General features: G+C 44.2%; 1 protein-coding gene and 1 pseudogene across 2 annotated transcripts; both read left to right on the top strand.

Annotated features, from left to right (window-relative positions):
* Positions 1–242: 242 nt before the first annotated feature.
* On the top strand, positions 243–4243 carry LOC149980818 (uncharacterized). Its single transcript, XM_090183692.1, has one exon. The coding sequence runs from the start codon at positions 1975–1977 to the stop codon at positions 3538–3540; it is 1566 nt and encodes a 521-aa protein (XP_090039818.1). The 5' UTR covers positions 243–1974; the 3' UTR covers positions 3541–4243.
* An 8-nt stretch (positions 4244–4251) lies between these two features.
* On the top strand, positions 4252–7502 carry LOC149980817 (uncharacterized; annotated as a pseudogene). The gene has a single exon (XR_016483491.1). The product of XR_016483491.1 is annotated as an uncharacterized LOC149980817 (transcript).
* The last annotated feature ends 8887 nt before the right edge of the window (positions 7503–16389 follow it).

The following is a 16389-nucleotide window of genomic DNA, read 5'->3' as shown; positions in this document are numbered from 1 at the left end:
TTTCTGACCTCATTATTGTACAATAAATAATGTAAATGCTGATGTTTCTGTTCAGATATTTTCAACTGGGTCATTTACAAACATGTCTGAGAAGTACATTCTGATTTTCTTAACAGTTTGACATTTTAACAAACTGTAAAATTAATATCTGTGCTGTATGTTGTATATATGGGTGGGTCTTTAATGGGCATGTTTAGATTTAATGCTAAAAGGAAAAATAAACAATGAACTCTAGAATACAAATCATACAGATTTCTCTTTATTGGTTAGAACTGACAAGACTGTAACAACAAAACAGAACCGTTACAAAATGCATAACACGTTTTACTAAAAGCAAAATATATAAAATGGAATTATCCTCCAAAACACTATGAAGTAAAGTAAATATTCCACCCTAGTGAAAACTAGTCAGTTACACACCTTAACATAATAATGCAGAGACAACATTCTCGCAAGGTAACTCTATACAGAGGGATACTGACATGTTGCAAGTTAGGAAGGTGGACTTCGTAGCGTTTGTTGCGTTGGTTGTCTGCTGCGCAGCTCAAGCGAGAAAGTTGTAGAGGATGGGCAGGCATCGTTGTGATCGCGGCTGAATGTGTTTAGGGACCCAGGATTTTTGCGGCGGGGTTATTGCAGGGAGTCCTGTCGCCTGTCAGTGGGTGCCCCGTCCTCTTTGGCCCCTGAGCCTGTGTCGGGATGTGATTTGAACTGTGACTGAAGGAGTGGGATGATTTTTGATTTATTTATTTGTTGTTGATTGATTTATTTGTTATTTGTCTTTTTTTTTCTCTCAAAGTTGACGGGATGCCACGTGTCCTACTTATTTCAGTACACTCGTAACAACTTTATAATTACGAAACGTGTATTCGATCAAATTAACCTCACGTAGCAAATAAGCCATACATTTTTTAGTTGATCAAATTCGAAACTCTCATTTACCTCCATATAAATATTTACTTTAAAAACAAATTTCTTGGTAGGCGAAACAACAAAAAGACCCCAACTGCTGGAGGGAGAAAGATTTTCCGTTGAGTTGGGCCTCTCTCTTCCTCTCTGGCAATTTGGGCTGCCCGACCAAATTCCTAAATGAATAGTGAATTATAGATCTGTCATTCTCGTTCAAAAGAAGCCAGAGAAGTGGAAGACCGATCTATGTGCGCAATAACTATGCTTCTTCCCGTTCTCGTATTTTTACTTTCGTTTTTGTACACGAGCTTCAAACATTAGAAAATACGATATTTTTGCTTATACATTTTTTTTATTTATGTAAAAAAAAAAAAAAGATTGTACAATGCTTATCTACACTATTCATTGTTTGTTGTCACTTAAACTGAAATTAGAATATTATCAACCAGGAAATGGTGGAGAAATGTCACCATTAAAGGGGAATCAGCAGTTGCTACATTAATTTTTGGACATAAATTAATGCTATGTATGTACCATTTATTATTGAAGAATATAACTTATAAATGCCTCATGAGCTTAATTCAACTGACCAACCTCATTAGAATGCAAAATATCAGAACCCAAATCAGAACCCAAAATAAGCTTTTTTATTCCAATGTTTGTAAATAGATCGAATAATTATAAACAGACCCTGTATAGCCTCAAAACATGATTTAAACTGTAATATGTCAATTGATGGCCATCCATAGCCCTGTCTATGAATTTGAGTGATTACATTTCTGTACCCAACTCGTATTTACGACTTCACAATTGGTAATTACCACCTTCCCACCTGGTTGTGAATGCAGCAATATTGCATGAGATGAATCTAGGAGTGGCCTCAAACGCAGAACATATCAGAGACAGAAAGCAAGCAAAAGCAAACAGACCGACAAGTAAAACGCTTAAAACGCTCTGTAAGATTGAGAGAGGTTACTAAGAGGTATTTTTAACATTCGAAAGACCCGATTCCCACCACCATTCGTTGAGATAGCTTCAACTGCACCAGGGATCCCAGAAGTGAAAATGATTGAGGTGTACCAGGTTCTGCCGGAGATCCAGGCTGTTGTTTGTGACATGTGTGTGGATGAAAAAAAGCCAGCATTGAAGACTTGCATCAAATGTGAGATGTCCATGTGTGCCCAGCACTTGGAACCACACCTGACAGTGCCATTGCTGCTGCAGACACATACCCTGACTGAACCCATAGCACCGGGGGCTGGGGGAGTTGGGGCAGCCACCAAATGCCCCCAACATGGTAAGATTCTTGAGTACTACTGCTTGGACGACCTAACCAGTGTGTGCATGTCCTGCGCCATCGAGGACCAGCACCGTGTCCACAACATGAAAACCCTGCCTAAGGCACACAAAGAGCTGGGAGAGAAGCTGAAGGAAGAGCAGAAGAAGTTGGCCCAGAGAGAGAGACAGATTCAGGATCTAGAGAGGTGGGATAAGGAGCAGAGGGAGAGGTTGTCTAGCTCCAGTGTCCGGCTCATCGAGGGAGTGTCCGTCCTGTGCGACAGCGCCCTAACCAGCGTCAAGACCTCCGTCTCAGCTCGCATAGTGTCCATAAATACCTCCAAGAAGACCATGCAGGCTGCCCTGTCTGATGGGGACTCCTTCCGCTTCCTCCAGGGTTATGCAGGGGTGCACCAGGCTGTGGAGAATGCCCGTGCTGTGGATCTGAGGAAGGGGCTGGAGCCTGGGGCCAACCAGGACAGGCTGGTCCAGGAGCTACAGCAGAGTGGAGGAAAGCTCGTGGAGCAGATGACACAGCTTTGGAGTTCTCTGCTGGCTCTGGTCGACCCCGAGAACCACCAGAAAGCACAGGGTTCCACCACAATGACCTTTGACCCCAAGAGCTTGGGAAGGGGAATGTCTCTTTCCCAGGACCACAGGAAAGTGTTCTACACCCCGCTTGCCAAACTCACCACCCATACTCTTCTGTGCCAGGATAGCGGCTCTGATGCCAATCCTAGGTGGGTGGTCAAACTATCTGAGGACTGTGATTGGACCATTGGCTTATGTGTCAACATTTCTTCTTCTGGGAATGCCAACGTGTTTGCTCTGCGCTGGCAGAAGGGCCAACTGAGTTCACAGGCAGACTTAAAGTCTCAGTTACTCTATCTTCCTGGGAAAACTGCAGCTCAACCTGAAACAATACCCCGTCCCATAGAATTAGAAGTGTTCTGGGACAAAACCTCCAACCCACCATCCCTGTCCTTCTACAGCAGGGGCAGATATCACCAGAGGACGGAACTGCACAGAATGGAGATCGAGCATCATCAGGGTGACCTAACTCCCTTCGTCAGCCTGGGAACAGGAAGTAGCCCAGCCAAAGCCAGACAATCTAGTGCCCAATTCCTTGGAGGTTTCAGTCAGTTAAATGACTTTGGAGGGTACGGTCTCTATGGAGCGAACATTCAGCCAGAGCAGCAGTGGGGGTGCCCATGTGGAGTGGTCCACGAACATCCCAAGATTCAGCAGCGGCAGTCTTTCTACCACCTGCATGTGTCTCAACAGGGTCCCATGTGCACATGTGGGAAGGTTATCGGTACGCCGTATATGGGGGTGTTCTGTGAACTGGTGTAATGTCTACACTCTTAGAAAAAAAGTTGATATTCAAAACCTTAAAAAGGTTCTTTGTCTGAAGAACCTTTGAAGAACCAGTTTTGGTTGCAGGTAGAACTCTTTGGGGCTCCATGTAGAAGTTTGGATCCTGGCTAGTGTTAAAAAATAATTGTGGGAAACTTTTTGTTGTTTTTTTCCAGTGAGGGGCTCAGATTACAGACAGGTGTGTAAACAGAAAGACATTAAAAAAATACATAATAAAGAATTGAAAGACAGTAGAACATAAGAACAAGATTACTAGCCAAAACACCAAACTAAAACAAATGCTTAATTAGTTCAAATTAATTAATTCATTAAGGAGTCTGTAATTCTTCTGTAAATTATTTTCTTATAGCTTACAACATTTTTATACATTGTCAATTATGAAATGACATGAGATAGTACACAACAGAGTACGGTTGATATATTATTGTACAATAAATCATGTAAATAGTCAGTTGATTTAATGTTGATGCTGATGTTTCTGTTCAGATATTTTCAACTGGGTAATTAACAGGTCAAACAGGTCTAATTACATCCTGAATTTCTTAACAGTTTGACATTTTAACAAACAGTACAATTAATATCTGTACTGTATTTTGTATAAATGGGTGGATCTTTAATTTTCATGTTGAGATTTAATGTTAAAATTATGAAAAATAAACAATGAACTCTAAAGCACAAATCATATGGAATGCTCTTTATTGGTCAGAAGTGAGAAGACTGAAGAAAAGTGCCATAAAACCTGCATAACACGTTTGGCTAAAACCAGATAGATATAAAATGGAATTATCTTCCAAAACACAGTGAAGTAAAGTAAATATACCGCCATATGGAAAACTAGTCAGTTACAAGTACAGAATAATGCATAGACCGAAACAACATTCTCGCAAAGTAATTGAATACACAGTTGTGTTGGAAATTCAACACCAGGGACACCTGAAGTCAATATGAAATGAATCACTCTTTTTTTTATCAGTTAACTGGAGAAGTTACAACAAACACATACAAACTACAAGTCTGCCACAAGTTCCTCCAGGGTGGTCCCTTCAGTTCTCTTATTTTCTGCTACACAAAAAAAGCTACGTAGGCATGGTTCATAGGGTTGGTTCCTGCAGGTGACTGGCTGTTATTGCGCAGGCTCAGTTTCCTAAGAAACTGAACATGTCTCCTATCTTAACTTCCAGAACATATTCTGGGCATTTGGTCTGAGGAGGTGGTCATAGTCATCTGCACGAACCAAGATAGAGTGAGAGGACAGTCATAATGTACAATTCAAGGCTATCTCTTCTGACCATAAAATGTTCCCTTACACAGTCAAGTACACTAATGTGAAATGCTGATTGCATGGACATTTTATATAGTCTCTGACTACATAAAATATTGAGAAAAGTGTGAAGTCAAGGTAACACTCAAAGCTGTCCTGTCTCCCTCACCTCTTTTGCCTATTTTAAGAACATACTTTGAACACATTCTGTATTCCACCAACAGTTTCCTGCCCCTCTGACCTTTTCATACAATTGGTTTTGAGAAGTAGAGCGGACTGGAGGAACCAAGGACTGCAACTGACATTCTCCCACAGTGTGTCATTTGATTGACAGGGGTACTAGTGGCAAATCATTAAAGGCAATATATAATTATTAAGGGTGAGTTTGAAAAGGATTAATTTAAATAACCAGAAATATTTTAACATAAAAATCTTCAATATTGCTCATTATAATGAATATTTTGATCTGTTGAATCTATCTAAAATAATACAAATTGATGGTTTTAATTCGGGATCAGCTTGACCTGTAGCACCCTCCAGACATTTCCAGTAACATTATAGCAGGGGAGTGTCTCAATACTCAAGGCTTCTATTTCCATCATCACCGCAAACAGATAAAAGGTTAAGATAGGCTTTCAAGTTTCAACATGTCTTTTCACCTGTTAGGTCATGCCAGATCAGTGCTCGCAAAGGAGAGAACAAAACAAGGAGAGGAAAGATCTTTACACTTTTGAGATGTACCCCAAGTCAGCCCCAGGGGTCACTTCTGCCTCACGACATTCACAAGTTTCCACCCCTCTGCTCCCTCCTCCATACCAGCCACCCCATCAGCACCACGAGTCACGGAACACAACATCAGCATGGTGGACTCTGATGGATCTGTCTCCAGTCATCAACTGGTCCCTCTCCCGGAGCCTCTGCTTCTCCCTGATCTGTGCCAGGACTTTCAGGCCCTCCTCCCCACTCATCCAATGCTCCATGTCCTGCCTGAGGTGGAAACGGGTGTCTCATGCAGTCCCTATTGGTGGGCCACTGGCAGGTCAAGAAGAAGTGTCTCAGGAGCTCCAGCTGGGCCATGGTCTTGTTCTTCGGCCGCGGGCCCATTTTCAAGTGGGTGGGCCTGGGAGGGTATTGGCCTGGGAGGGTATTGGCCTGGGAGGGTATTGGCCCACCCCAGTTTTTCCCCACAAAAGAGCTTTATTACAGACAGAAATACTCCTCAGTTTCATCAGCTCTCCGGGTGGCTGGTCTCAGACGATTCCATGGGTGAAGAAGCCGGATGTGGAGGTTCTGGGCTGGCGTGGTTATTCGTGGTCTGCGGTTGTGAGGCCGGTTGGGCATACTGCGAAATTCTCTAAAACAAAGTTGGAGGTGGCTTTGTAGGTGGTTTGAAATGTGGCTTGAAATATCCCATTTCATATATTCTTATTGGCTGATCAGACTCCAGGAAAAATAACAGATTCAAATTGGATATGGAAAAAATCTGTATTTGACTCGCATCAAACTGTTTCTGACTTTCGGTTGCTGCAGATGCGTCTCCCCTGTTGACTTCAATCAGTATTTGTGTGTAGCCGACTGCATTAGCCTAACTTCTCGAACACACCCATTGCCAGTCATGTACATAGCAAGGCAGATTTTTGGGCGATGTGACCAAATTCACATTGAAATGTTAAGTATAGATCTCTCATACTAATTGAAAATAAGTCTAAGAAGCGATAGATCTGTTCTATGTGCCTTTTTTCTAAAATGTCTGTAAAATTGTGTTTTTTAAATCTTTTTACATTCGGTTTCGTATTGCGACATCTGACAGCTGAAAATACAATATTTTATTGAAAGGATATTTCACAATGCTTTAGATTGTACAACGATTAGCATGTTTTGTTACACAAACTAAAATTAAGTGAACCATTATAATTTTAGCAACCAGGAACTTTTGGTGGACTGATGCATATATTACACGAGGTGGCCTCAAACGTAGATTAGACCAGAGACAGAGCGAACAAAAGCAAACGGACTGACAGGTAAAAAGTTGAGATTAGAAGCATCATAGGGGCTACCAGGGTAGAGGTATTTTAGCATGCGAAGGTCAAGGACAACGCAAAGCACCCGATTCCCACCACCATTTACTGTGGCAGCTTCAACTGATCCAGGGCTCACAAGACATGTCTGAGGTCTGCCAGGCTCTGCCGCTACCGGAGAGCCAGGCCGTTGATTGAGACCTATGTACAGAAGAAAGGAAGCCAGCACTGAAGACATGCATCAAATGTGAAATGTCCATGTGTGCCCAGCATTTGGAGCCACACCTTTCAGTCCCATTTCTGCTGCAGACACATGCTGAACCCATAGCACCGGGGGCTGAGGGAGCTGGGTTGTCCACGAAATTCCCCCACCACGGTAAGATTCTCGAGTACTACTGCTTGGACGACCCAACCAGTGTGTGCCTGTCTTGCGTCATCGAGGACCAGCATTGCGTCGACAACATGAAGACCCTTCCTATAGCACACAAAGGGCTGAGGGAGAAGTTGAAGGAGGAGCAGAAGGCTTTGGCCCAGAGAGAGAGAACCAGAGCCTGAAACTAAGGAGGTGGGACAAGGAGCAGAGGTAGAGGTTGGCTAGCTACAGTGTCCAGCAGGGGCAGATATCACCAGAGGACGGAACTGCACAGAATGGAGATTGAGCATCATCAGGGTGACCTAACTCCCTTTGTCACCCTGGGAATAGGAGGTAGCCCAGCCAGAGCCAGACAGTATGGAGATTACAGTCAATAAAAGCACTATGGAGAGTACGGTCTCTATGGAGCGAACATTCAGCCAGAGCAGCAGTGGGGGTGCCCATGTGGAGCGGTCCATGATCAACCCAAGACTCAGCAGACTCAGCAGTCTTTCTACCACCAGCATGTGTCTCAACAGGATCCAATGTGCACATGTAAGAGAGTTATCGGTACGCCGTATATAGGGGTGTTCTGTGAACTGGTGTAATGTCTACACTCTTAGAAAAAAAGTTGATATTCAAAACCTTTAAAGGTTCTTTGTCTGAAGAACCTTTGAAGAACCAGTTTTGGTTGCAGGTAGAACTCTTTGGGGCTCCATGTAGAAGTTTGGATCCTGGCTAGTGTTAAAAATAATTGTGGGAAACTTTTTTTTTTTTTCTTCCAGTGAGGGGCTCAGATTACAGACAGGTGTGTAAACAGAAAGACATTCAGAAAATACATAATAAAGAATTGAAAGACAGTAGAACATAAGAACAAGATTACTAGCCAGTTGGAGAGCATGGAGCAATCTGACATAGTCACCAAGGTTACAGAACCGACTGACTGGGTAAACGCGTTAGTGGTGGTGGATAAACTGTGTTCTGCCTTTCAACCAGGACAACGGAATGGATCCCAGCCGGCGACCCCAAAAAACGACTCCGTAAAAGAGGGAAACGAGGCGGTCTTCTGGTCAGACTCCGGAGACGGGCACATCGTGCACCACTCCCTAGCATTCTTCTCGCCAATGTCCAGTCTCTTGACAACAAGGTTGATGAAATCCGAGCAAGGGTAGCATTCCAGAGGGACATCAGAGACTGTAACGTTCTTTGCTTCACGGAAACATGGCTCACTGGAGAGACGCTATCGGAGGCAGTGCAGCCAGCGGGTTTCTCCACGCATCGCGCCGACAGAAACAAACATATTTCTGGTAAGAAGAGGGGCGGGGGCGTATGCCTTATGGCTAACGAGACGTGGTGTGATCACAGAAACATACAGGAACTCAAATCCTTCTGTTCACCTGATTTAGAATTCCAATCAAATGTCGACCGCATTATCTACCAAGAGAATTCTCTTCGATTATAATCACAGCCGTATATATTCCCCCCCAAGCAGACACATCGATGGCTCTGAACGAACTTTATTTGACTCTTTGCAAACTGGAATCCATACATCCTGAGGCTGCATTCATTGTAGCTGGGGATTTTAACAAGGCTAATCTGAAAACAAGACTCCCTAAATTGTATCAGCATATCGATTGCGCAACCAGGGCTGGAAAAACCTTGGATCATTGTTATTCTAACTTCCGCAACGCATATAAGGCCCTGCCCTGCCCTCCTTTCGGAAAAGCTGACCACGACTCCATTTTGCTGATCCCTGCCTACAGACAGAAACTAAAACAAGAAGCTCCCACGCTGAGGTCTGTCCAACGCTGGTCCGACCAAGCTGATTCCACACTCCAAGACTGCTTCCATCACGTGGACTGGGATATGTTTCGTATTGCGTCAGATAACAACATTGACGAATACGCTGATTTGGTGTGCGAGTTCATTAGAACGTGCGTTGAAGATGTCGTTCCCATAGCAACGATTAAAACATTCCCTAACCAGAAACCGTGGATTGATGGCAGCATTCGCGTGAAACTGAAAGCGCGAACCACTGCTTTTAATCAGGGCAAGGTGACTGGTAACATGACCGAATACAAACAGTGCAGCTATTCCCTCCGCAATGCTATCAAACAAGCTAAGCGTCAGTATAGATACAAAGTAGAATCTCAATTCAACGACTCAGACACAAGAGGTGGTCTAGAGTCAATCACGGACTACAAGAAGAAAACCAGCCCAGTCACGGACCAGGATGTCTTGCTCCCAGGCAGACTAAATTACTTTTTTGCCCGCTTTGAGGACAATACAGTGCCACTGACACGGCCTGCAACGAAAACATGCGGACTCTCCTTCACTGCAGCCGAGGTGAGTAAAACATTTAAACATGTTAACCCTCGCAGGGCTGCAGGCCCAGACGGCATCCCCAGCCGCGCCCTCAGAGCATGCGCAGACCAGCTGGCCGGTGTGTTTACGGACATATTCAATCAATCCCTATACCAGTCTGCTGTTCCCACATGCTTCAAGAGGGCCACCATTGTTCCTGTTCCCAAGAAAGCTAAGGTAACTGAGCTAAACGACTACCGCCCCGTAGCACTCACTTCCGTCATCATGAAGTGCTTTGAGAGACTAGTCAAGGACCATATCTCCTCCACCCTACCTGACACCCTAGACCCACTCCAATTTGCTTACCGCCCAAATAGGTCCACAGACGATGCAATATCAACCACACTGCACACTGCCCTAACCCATCTGGACAAGAGGAATACCTATGTGAGAATGCTGTTCATTGACTACAGCTCGGCATTCAACACCATAGTACCCTCCAAGCTCGTCATCAAGCTCGAGACCCTGGGTCTCGACCCCGCCCTGTGCAACTGGGTATTGGACTTCCTGACGGGCCGCCCCCAGGTGGTGAGGGTAGGCAACAACATCTCCACCCCGCTGATCCTCAACACTGGGGCCCCACATGGGTGCGTTCTGAGCCCTCTCCTGTACTCCCTGTTCACCCACGACTGCGTGGCCACGCACGCCTCCAACTCAATCATCAAGTTTGCGGACGACACAACAGTGGTAGGCTTGATTACCAACAACGACGAGACGGCCTACAGGGAGGAGGTGAGGGCCCTCGGAGTGTGGTGTCAGGAAAATAACCTCACACTCAACGTCAACAAAACTAAGGAGATGATTGTGGACTTCAGGAAACAGCAGAGGGAACACCCCCCTATCCACATCGATGGAACAGTAGTGGAGAGGGTAGTAAGTTTTAAGTTCCTCGGCATACACATCACAGACAAACTGAATTGGTCCACTCACACAGACAGCATCGTGAAGAAGGCGCAGCAGCACCTCTTCAACCTCAGGAGGCTGAAGAAATTTGGCTTGTCACCAAAAGCACTCACAAACTTCTACAGATGCACAATCGAGAGCATCCTGTCGGGCTGTATCACCGCCTGGTACGGCAACTGCTCCGCCCACAACCGTAAGGCTCTCCAGAGGGTAGTGAGGTCTGCACAACGCATCACCAGGGGAAAACTACCTGCCCTCCAGGACACCTACACCACCCGATGTTACAGGAAGGCCATAAAGATCATCAAGGACAACAACCACCCGAGCCATTGCCTGTTCACCCCGCTAACATCCAGAAGGCGAGGTCAGTACAGGTGCATCAAAGCTGGGACCGAGAGACTGAAAAACAGCTTCTATCTCAAGGCCATCAGACTGTTAAACAGCCACCACTAACATTGAGTGGCTGCTGCCAACACACTGACTCAACTCCAGCCACTTTAATAATGGGAATTGATGGGAAATGATGTAAAATATATCACTAGCCACTTTAAACAATGCTACCTAATATAATGTTTACATACCCTACATTATTCATCTCATATGTCTACGTATATACTGTACTCTATATCATCTACTACATTCCTATGTAATACATGTATCACTAGCCACTTTAACTATGCCACTTTGTTTACATACTCATCTCATATGTATATACTGTACTCGATACCATCTACTGTATCTTGCTATGCTGCTCTGTACCATCACTCATCCATATATCTTTATGTACATATTCTTTATCCCCTTACACTGTGTATAAGACAGTAGTTTTGGAATTGTTAGTTAGATTACTTGTTGGTTATTACTGCATTGTCGGAACTAGAAGCACAAGCATTTCGCTACACTCGCATTAACATCTGCTAACCATGTGTATGTGACAAATACAATTTGATTTGATTTGATTTGATTTAAACCACGCACAGGCAAGCTCAGAGCATGTCTCGACCCAAGAGACTTGAAAAAGGCTATCAAACGCCCCCATTATCCTTTACCGACGCTAGATGGCATCACACACAAGCTAGCAGGAGCACACTACTCCAGTGTCATGGACACTAGATCAGGCTACTGGGTTATCAAGCTCACAGAAGAGTAATCTAAGCTCACAACATTCAACACACCGTTCGGACGCTACAGGTTCCGTCGCCTGCCTTTTGGGATTATCTCAGCCCAAGACTAGTTTCAGCGAAAGATCGACGAAGTGTATGAAGGCCTCGACAGAGTTGTGGCAATTGTGGACGAAATCCTTGTCTATGGTCGAACCAAAGAGGAGCACGACCGAAACCTCCGCGCGATGCTGCAAAGGTCCCACGAGAGAGGAGTCCGGCTCAACCCCGAAAAGAGCACAGTCGGCACTACAGAGGTCAGCTACTTCGGACATCCTCTCACAGCGACTGGAATCAAGCCAGATCCACAGAAGATCTTAGCCATAAAAGAAATGGAGCCACCAAAGAACCGTGCAGAGCTGGAAACTGTGCTTAGCATTGTCAACTACTTAGCCAAGTTTGCACCCAGCCTCTCCAATGCTAATGCACCCCTGCGTCAACTGCTAAAGCAGTCCAGTGAGTTTCTCTGGGACAAGCAACACGACATTGCTTTCCAGAATGTGAAAGACTTAATCACGAGAGAACCAGGACCAATCCTTGCCTACTACAACCCTGACAAAGAGCTCAGACTCCAAGTGGACGCGTCAAAGTATGGACTAGGTGCAGCGCTACTGCAAGAAGGAAAGCCCATCAGCTACGCTTCCAAATCTCTCACAGACTGTGAAATCAACTACGCTCAAATTGAAAAGGAGCTCTACGCCATTCTGTTCGGATGTAAACGGTTCCATCAGTACATATATGGACGACAAGTCATTGTGGAATCCGACCACAAACCCCTTGAGTCAATTATGAGGAAACCACTAACCGCAGCCCGCCAAGGCTACAGAGAATGATCCTTCAACTACAAAAATACAACTTCACAATAACTCACTGTCCAGGCAAAGACATCCCTGTTGCAGACACACTCTCCAGGAAGTTTCTTACCTATAAGGACAGCAGCCTCAGTGAAGTCGTGGACATGCAACTGCACATGGTGTACAGCAACTTACCAGTTAGTGACACAAAACTGAAGGAGATCCAAGCAGAAACAGAAAAGGACTCACAACTCGCACAGCTGAGTAAAGTCATACAGGATGGATGGCCTGAGGAGAGGAGAAAATGCCCTCAGAGCGTCTCAGAATCCTGGAACCATCGTGATGAACTATCACAGATCAACGGAATAATTTTCAAAGGAGAGAAAATCATTATCACTACCAGTCTCAGAGAAGAGATTTTGACAAAGATCCATGCTGTACACATGGGCATGGAAAAGTGCAAACAGAGAGCACGGGACATTTGTTGGTAAATGTGCCATATGTCTTGAACGACGCCCCTCAACGACCCCCCTCAAACACCAAAGAGCCAATGTTACCTCACTGTATCCCAGACCAACCTTGGCAGGTTGTGGCAACCGATCTGTTCACCTGGAAAAACGAGGACTACATCGTAACAGTGGACTACTACAGCAGATACTTCGAACTCGACAAGCTTCACAGCACCACATCTGCAGCTGTGATACACAAGCTGAAAGCAGCCTTTTCCAGGCATGGCATTGTAGAGACTTTGATATCTGATAATGGCCCCTGTTACAAATCAAATGAGTTTGAATCCTTCACAAAAGCATGGGAGTTTACATATGTCACCACAAGCCCACATTACCCTCAAAGTAATGGCCTTGCTGAAAAATCTGTGCAGATTGATAAATCACTCATGGACAAAGCAAAAGCAGACAAGAGACCCCTACCTCAGTCTCCTTGAATACCGCAACACTCCAGTTGACAACTTCAAATCACCTGCCCAGCTGTGACTTCACCAAAGCCGCAGACTTCGCTCAATACTTCCCAGCACCAACCAGCAGCTGCAACCTGAGGTCGTCAGCTACAAGGAAATGCATGGAAAACGTACACAGAGACAACAACAACAAAAGCGATACTACGACAAGTCAGCTAGACCACTGCCACCACTGATCGACATAGAGTCAATTAGAATCCAGGAGTATGGCCTCTGGAAGCCAGCAGTCGTCATCCAGCCAGCTGACACTGAATGTTCATATCACGTCCGCACCGCAGAAGGAGCGGTGTACCGCCGCAATTGTCGTCACCTACTGAACACCAAAGAACAACACACTGATGAGATGAACTGTTCCCCTGAAAGAGAACGTGATGGACTAAACACACACACAGCACAACATACACCATACTTACCTGCAACACCACAAGAGCTGTTGACTGACACAGAAGCATGCTCAGCATCATATCGCACAAGGTCAGGAAGAGAGGTCAGGCCCAGAGCTGTCCTAGACCTGTGAAATGTCAAAGGGTGTAGGCGGATCGCTGCCCTAAAAGAGTTCCAGACTGAAAACGTGTTATTGAAAGTTCACTTGAAATGTTTTGTATTTGTTTGAAATGTTAAGATGTTATTTCTACAGTGAAAGCTGAGTTGCTGAGAATCCCTTGTTTGAAAAGTAACAGTATGTTGGATTATTGTTTGAGTCTGTTGAATCAGTTGGTGTAGTATGCAATATAAATGGTTACCTACCTTGAGATCAAACTACAGAGCATGTATCAAAAGAAACCCTTAGAATATGCAAACATTTTTATTTTGTTTTAAAAGAAGGGGGGTGTAATATTCATATGTGTAAACATACTGAATTGTAATTGGATGCATTTTACCGCCATATCATACTGTGCTATGATTGGTTAAGACCACCCACATGGTTAGGTCATCGGCAGTTGGATCCTGGTTGGCGATACGTGAACATGCCAGTTATAGCTAGCTAATAAAGAGCTACGTTAAGAAATATCCTGTAGTACTGCATTTTATTATTTTGTACAAAGTGTGCAAAACAAGACACATATAAAATGGAATTATCCTCCATTGCGAAAACGAGTCAGTTACAAGTACAGAATAATGCATAGACAGAAACAACATTCTCTCAAAATAACTGACACAGTCAAGTACAATAATGTGAAATGCTGTTTGCATAGACATTTTATATAGTCATTGACTACATAAAATATTGAGAAAAGTGTGAAATCAACAGTAAGTCAAGGTAACACTCAAAGCTGTCCTGTCTCTGTCAGGTGCGTGAATGAGGACCCAAAAGCGAATTAACAAAACAGAGTTTCTTTAATGACGAAACACACGTAGGCTCAGATGGACAGGCAGATTCCGACAGGACAGGACAAGGTTAGCTGAACAGGCAGATTCCGACAGGACAGGACAAGGTTGCAGCAAACATGACGATAGTCTGGTTCAGGCATGAGTAACACAAACGAGAATCCGACAAAGACAGGAACAGGAACAGAGAGAGATATAGAGACCTAATCAGAGGGAAAAAGGGAACAGGTGGGAAAAGGGGTGAACGAGGTAGTTTAGAGAAGACAAGGAACAGCTGGGGGAAAGAGGGGAAGAACAGGTAACCTAATAGGACCAGCAGAGGGAGACGGAGTGAAGAGAAAGGACAGGAACAAGACACAACATGACAATACATGACAGTCTCCCTCACCTCTTTAGCCTATGTTAAGAACATACTTTGAACACATTCTGTATTCCACCAACAGTTTCCTCTCAACATACTGGGTGTAATTTGACTGAGGTACTAGTGTGTCTCTACAGAGCATGAAACAGATGTTTGACAGTAGTTTCACTCTATTTATTACATCCTAGCTTTAATACTTGGTCTGCATGAAAATAACACAACTAACTAGCTATTGGGAAAAAAAGATCAATACAATACCATCTAAAACATTTGCAAATCATTCAACTCACTTATTTAAGGACTAAGAAATATCAATATTGCTAATTGTAAGGAATATTTTCATCTATTGAATATATCTAAAATAATTAAAACAATGTTTTTGGGATAATCTTGACCTGTACTCTTGATATAGTAAATACTTCATAAAGTGAAATACTCTACATCTATTTTTTTGCATATGGCTTTCATATAGCATGACAATGCATAGAAGTGTTAGGAGAAAGAGGGGATGTAGAGAGAGAAAGAGAAAGGCAGCTGGGTCCAGAGAGAGACCAGTGGGTTACTATTCTAAGCAGTTGGATAGTGTGGCGAGAGGTTTGGTGTGTTGTTTGAGGGTGGTGGCTGCGGCTACCGAGGCTGTACTGGCCTGTGCTGACATTGTTGCTATGTGTCAACTAACTGTGCATGTACCACACACTGTTTATGCTCTCACCTCACAGGCTAAGACTACTCATCTGACTCCAGCGAGGTTGCTACACTATCAGAATGTTCTTCAACCATGTCTCATGTGACCCTGAAAAGGTGCACTGTGCTCAATCGAGGACACGACTGCACAGCTCTAGTGGAGCTTGTATCTAAACCAAGGTCAGATTTGACTGATGTCCCTTTCCAGAAGGCTGATTTGGAAATCTTTGTAGATGGCTCTGCTCAGAGGTCTGAGAACATGCTGTAACAACAGTGGCAACCACACTTGAAAGTGCTAAATTGCCATCACAACTCTCAGCGCAGGCTGCATTACTTTTTGCACTCAAAAGAGCTTGTATACTGGTGAAAGATAAGTCAGTTACTATCTACACTGATAACCGGTATGCATTTGGGGTAGTGAATTATTTTGGTACATTGTGGAAACAGTGTGGGTTCCTCACGTCCAGTGGGGAAATTATTTCTCGCTCGAAACTTGTTGATAACCTATTTAAAGCTGTTCTGTATGTAAATGTTTGGCTCATACTAACTATTTTGATCCTGTCTCCAAGGGCAACACAATGGCTGATTTGGCAGCCAAAGCAGCAGTTGTGTCTGCTGATTCT

This window comes from Oncorhynchus mykiss, chromosome 9, assembly GCF_057628025.1.
Source record: "Oncorhynchus mykiss isolate SJ-2025 chromosome 9, ASM5762802v1, whole genome shotgun sequence".
NCBI classification, from domain to species: domain Eukaryota; kingdom Metazoa; phylum Chordata; class Actinopteri; order Salmoniformes; family Salmonidae; genus Oncorhynchus; species Oncorhynchus mykiss.
Note: the sequence above shows the minus strand (reverse complement) of the source record. Positions and strands in the feature narration are given on the sequence as shown.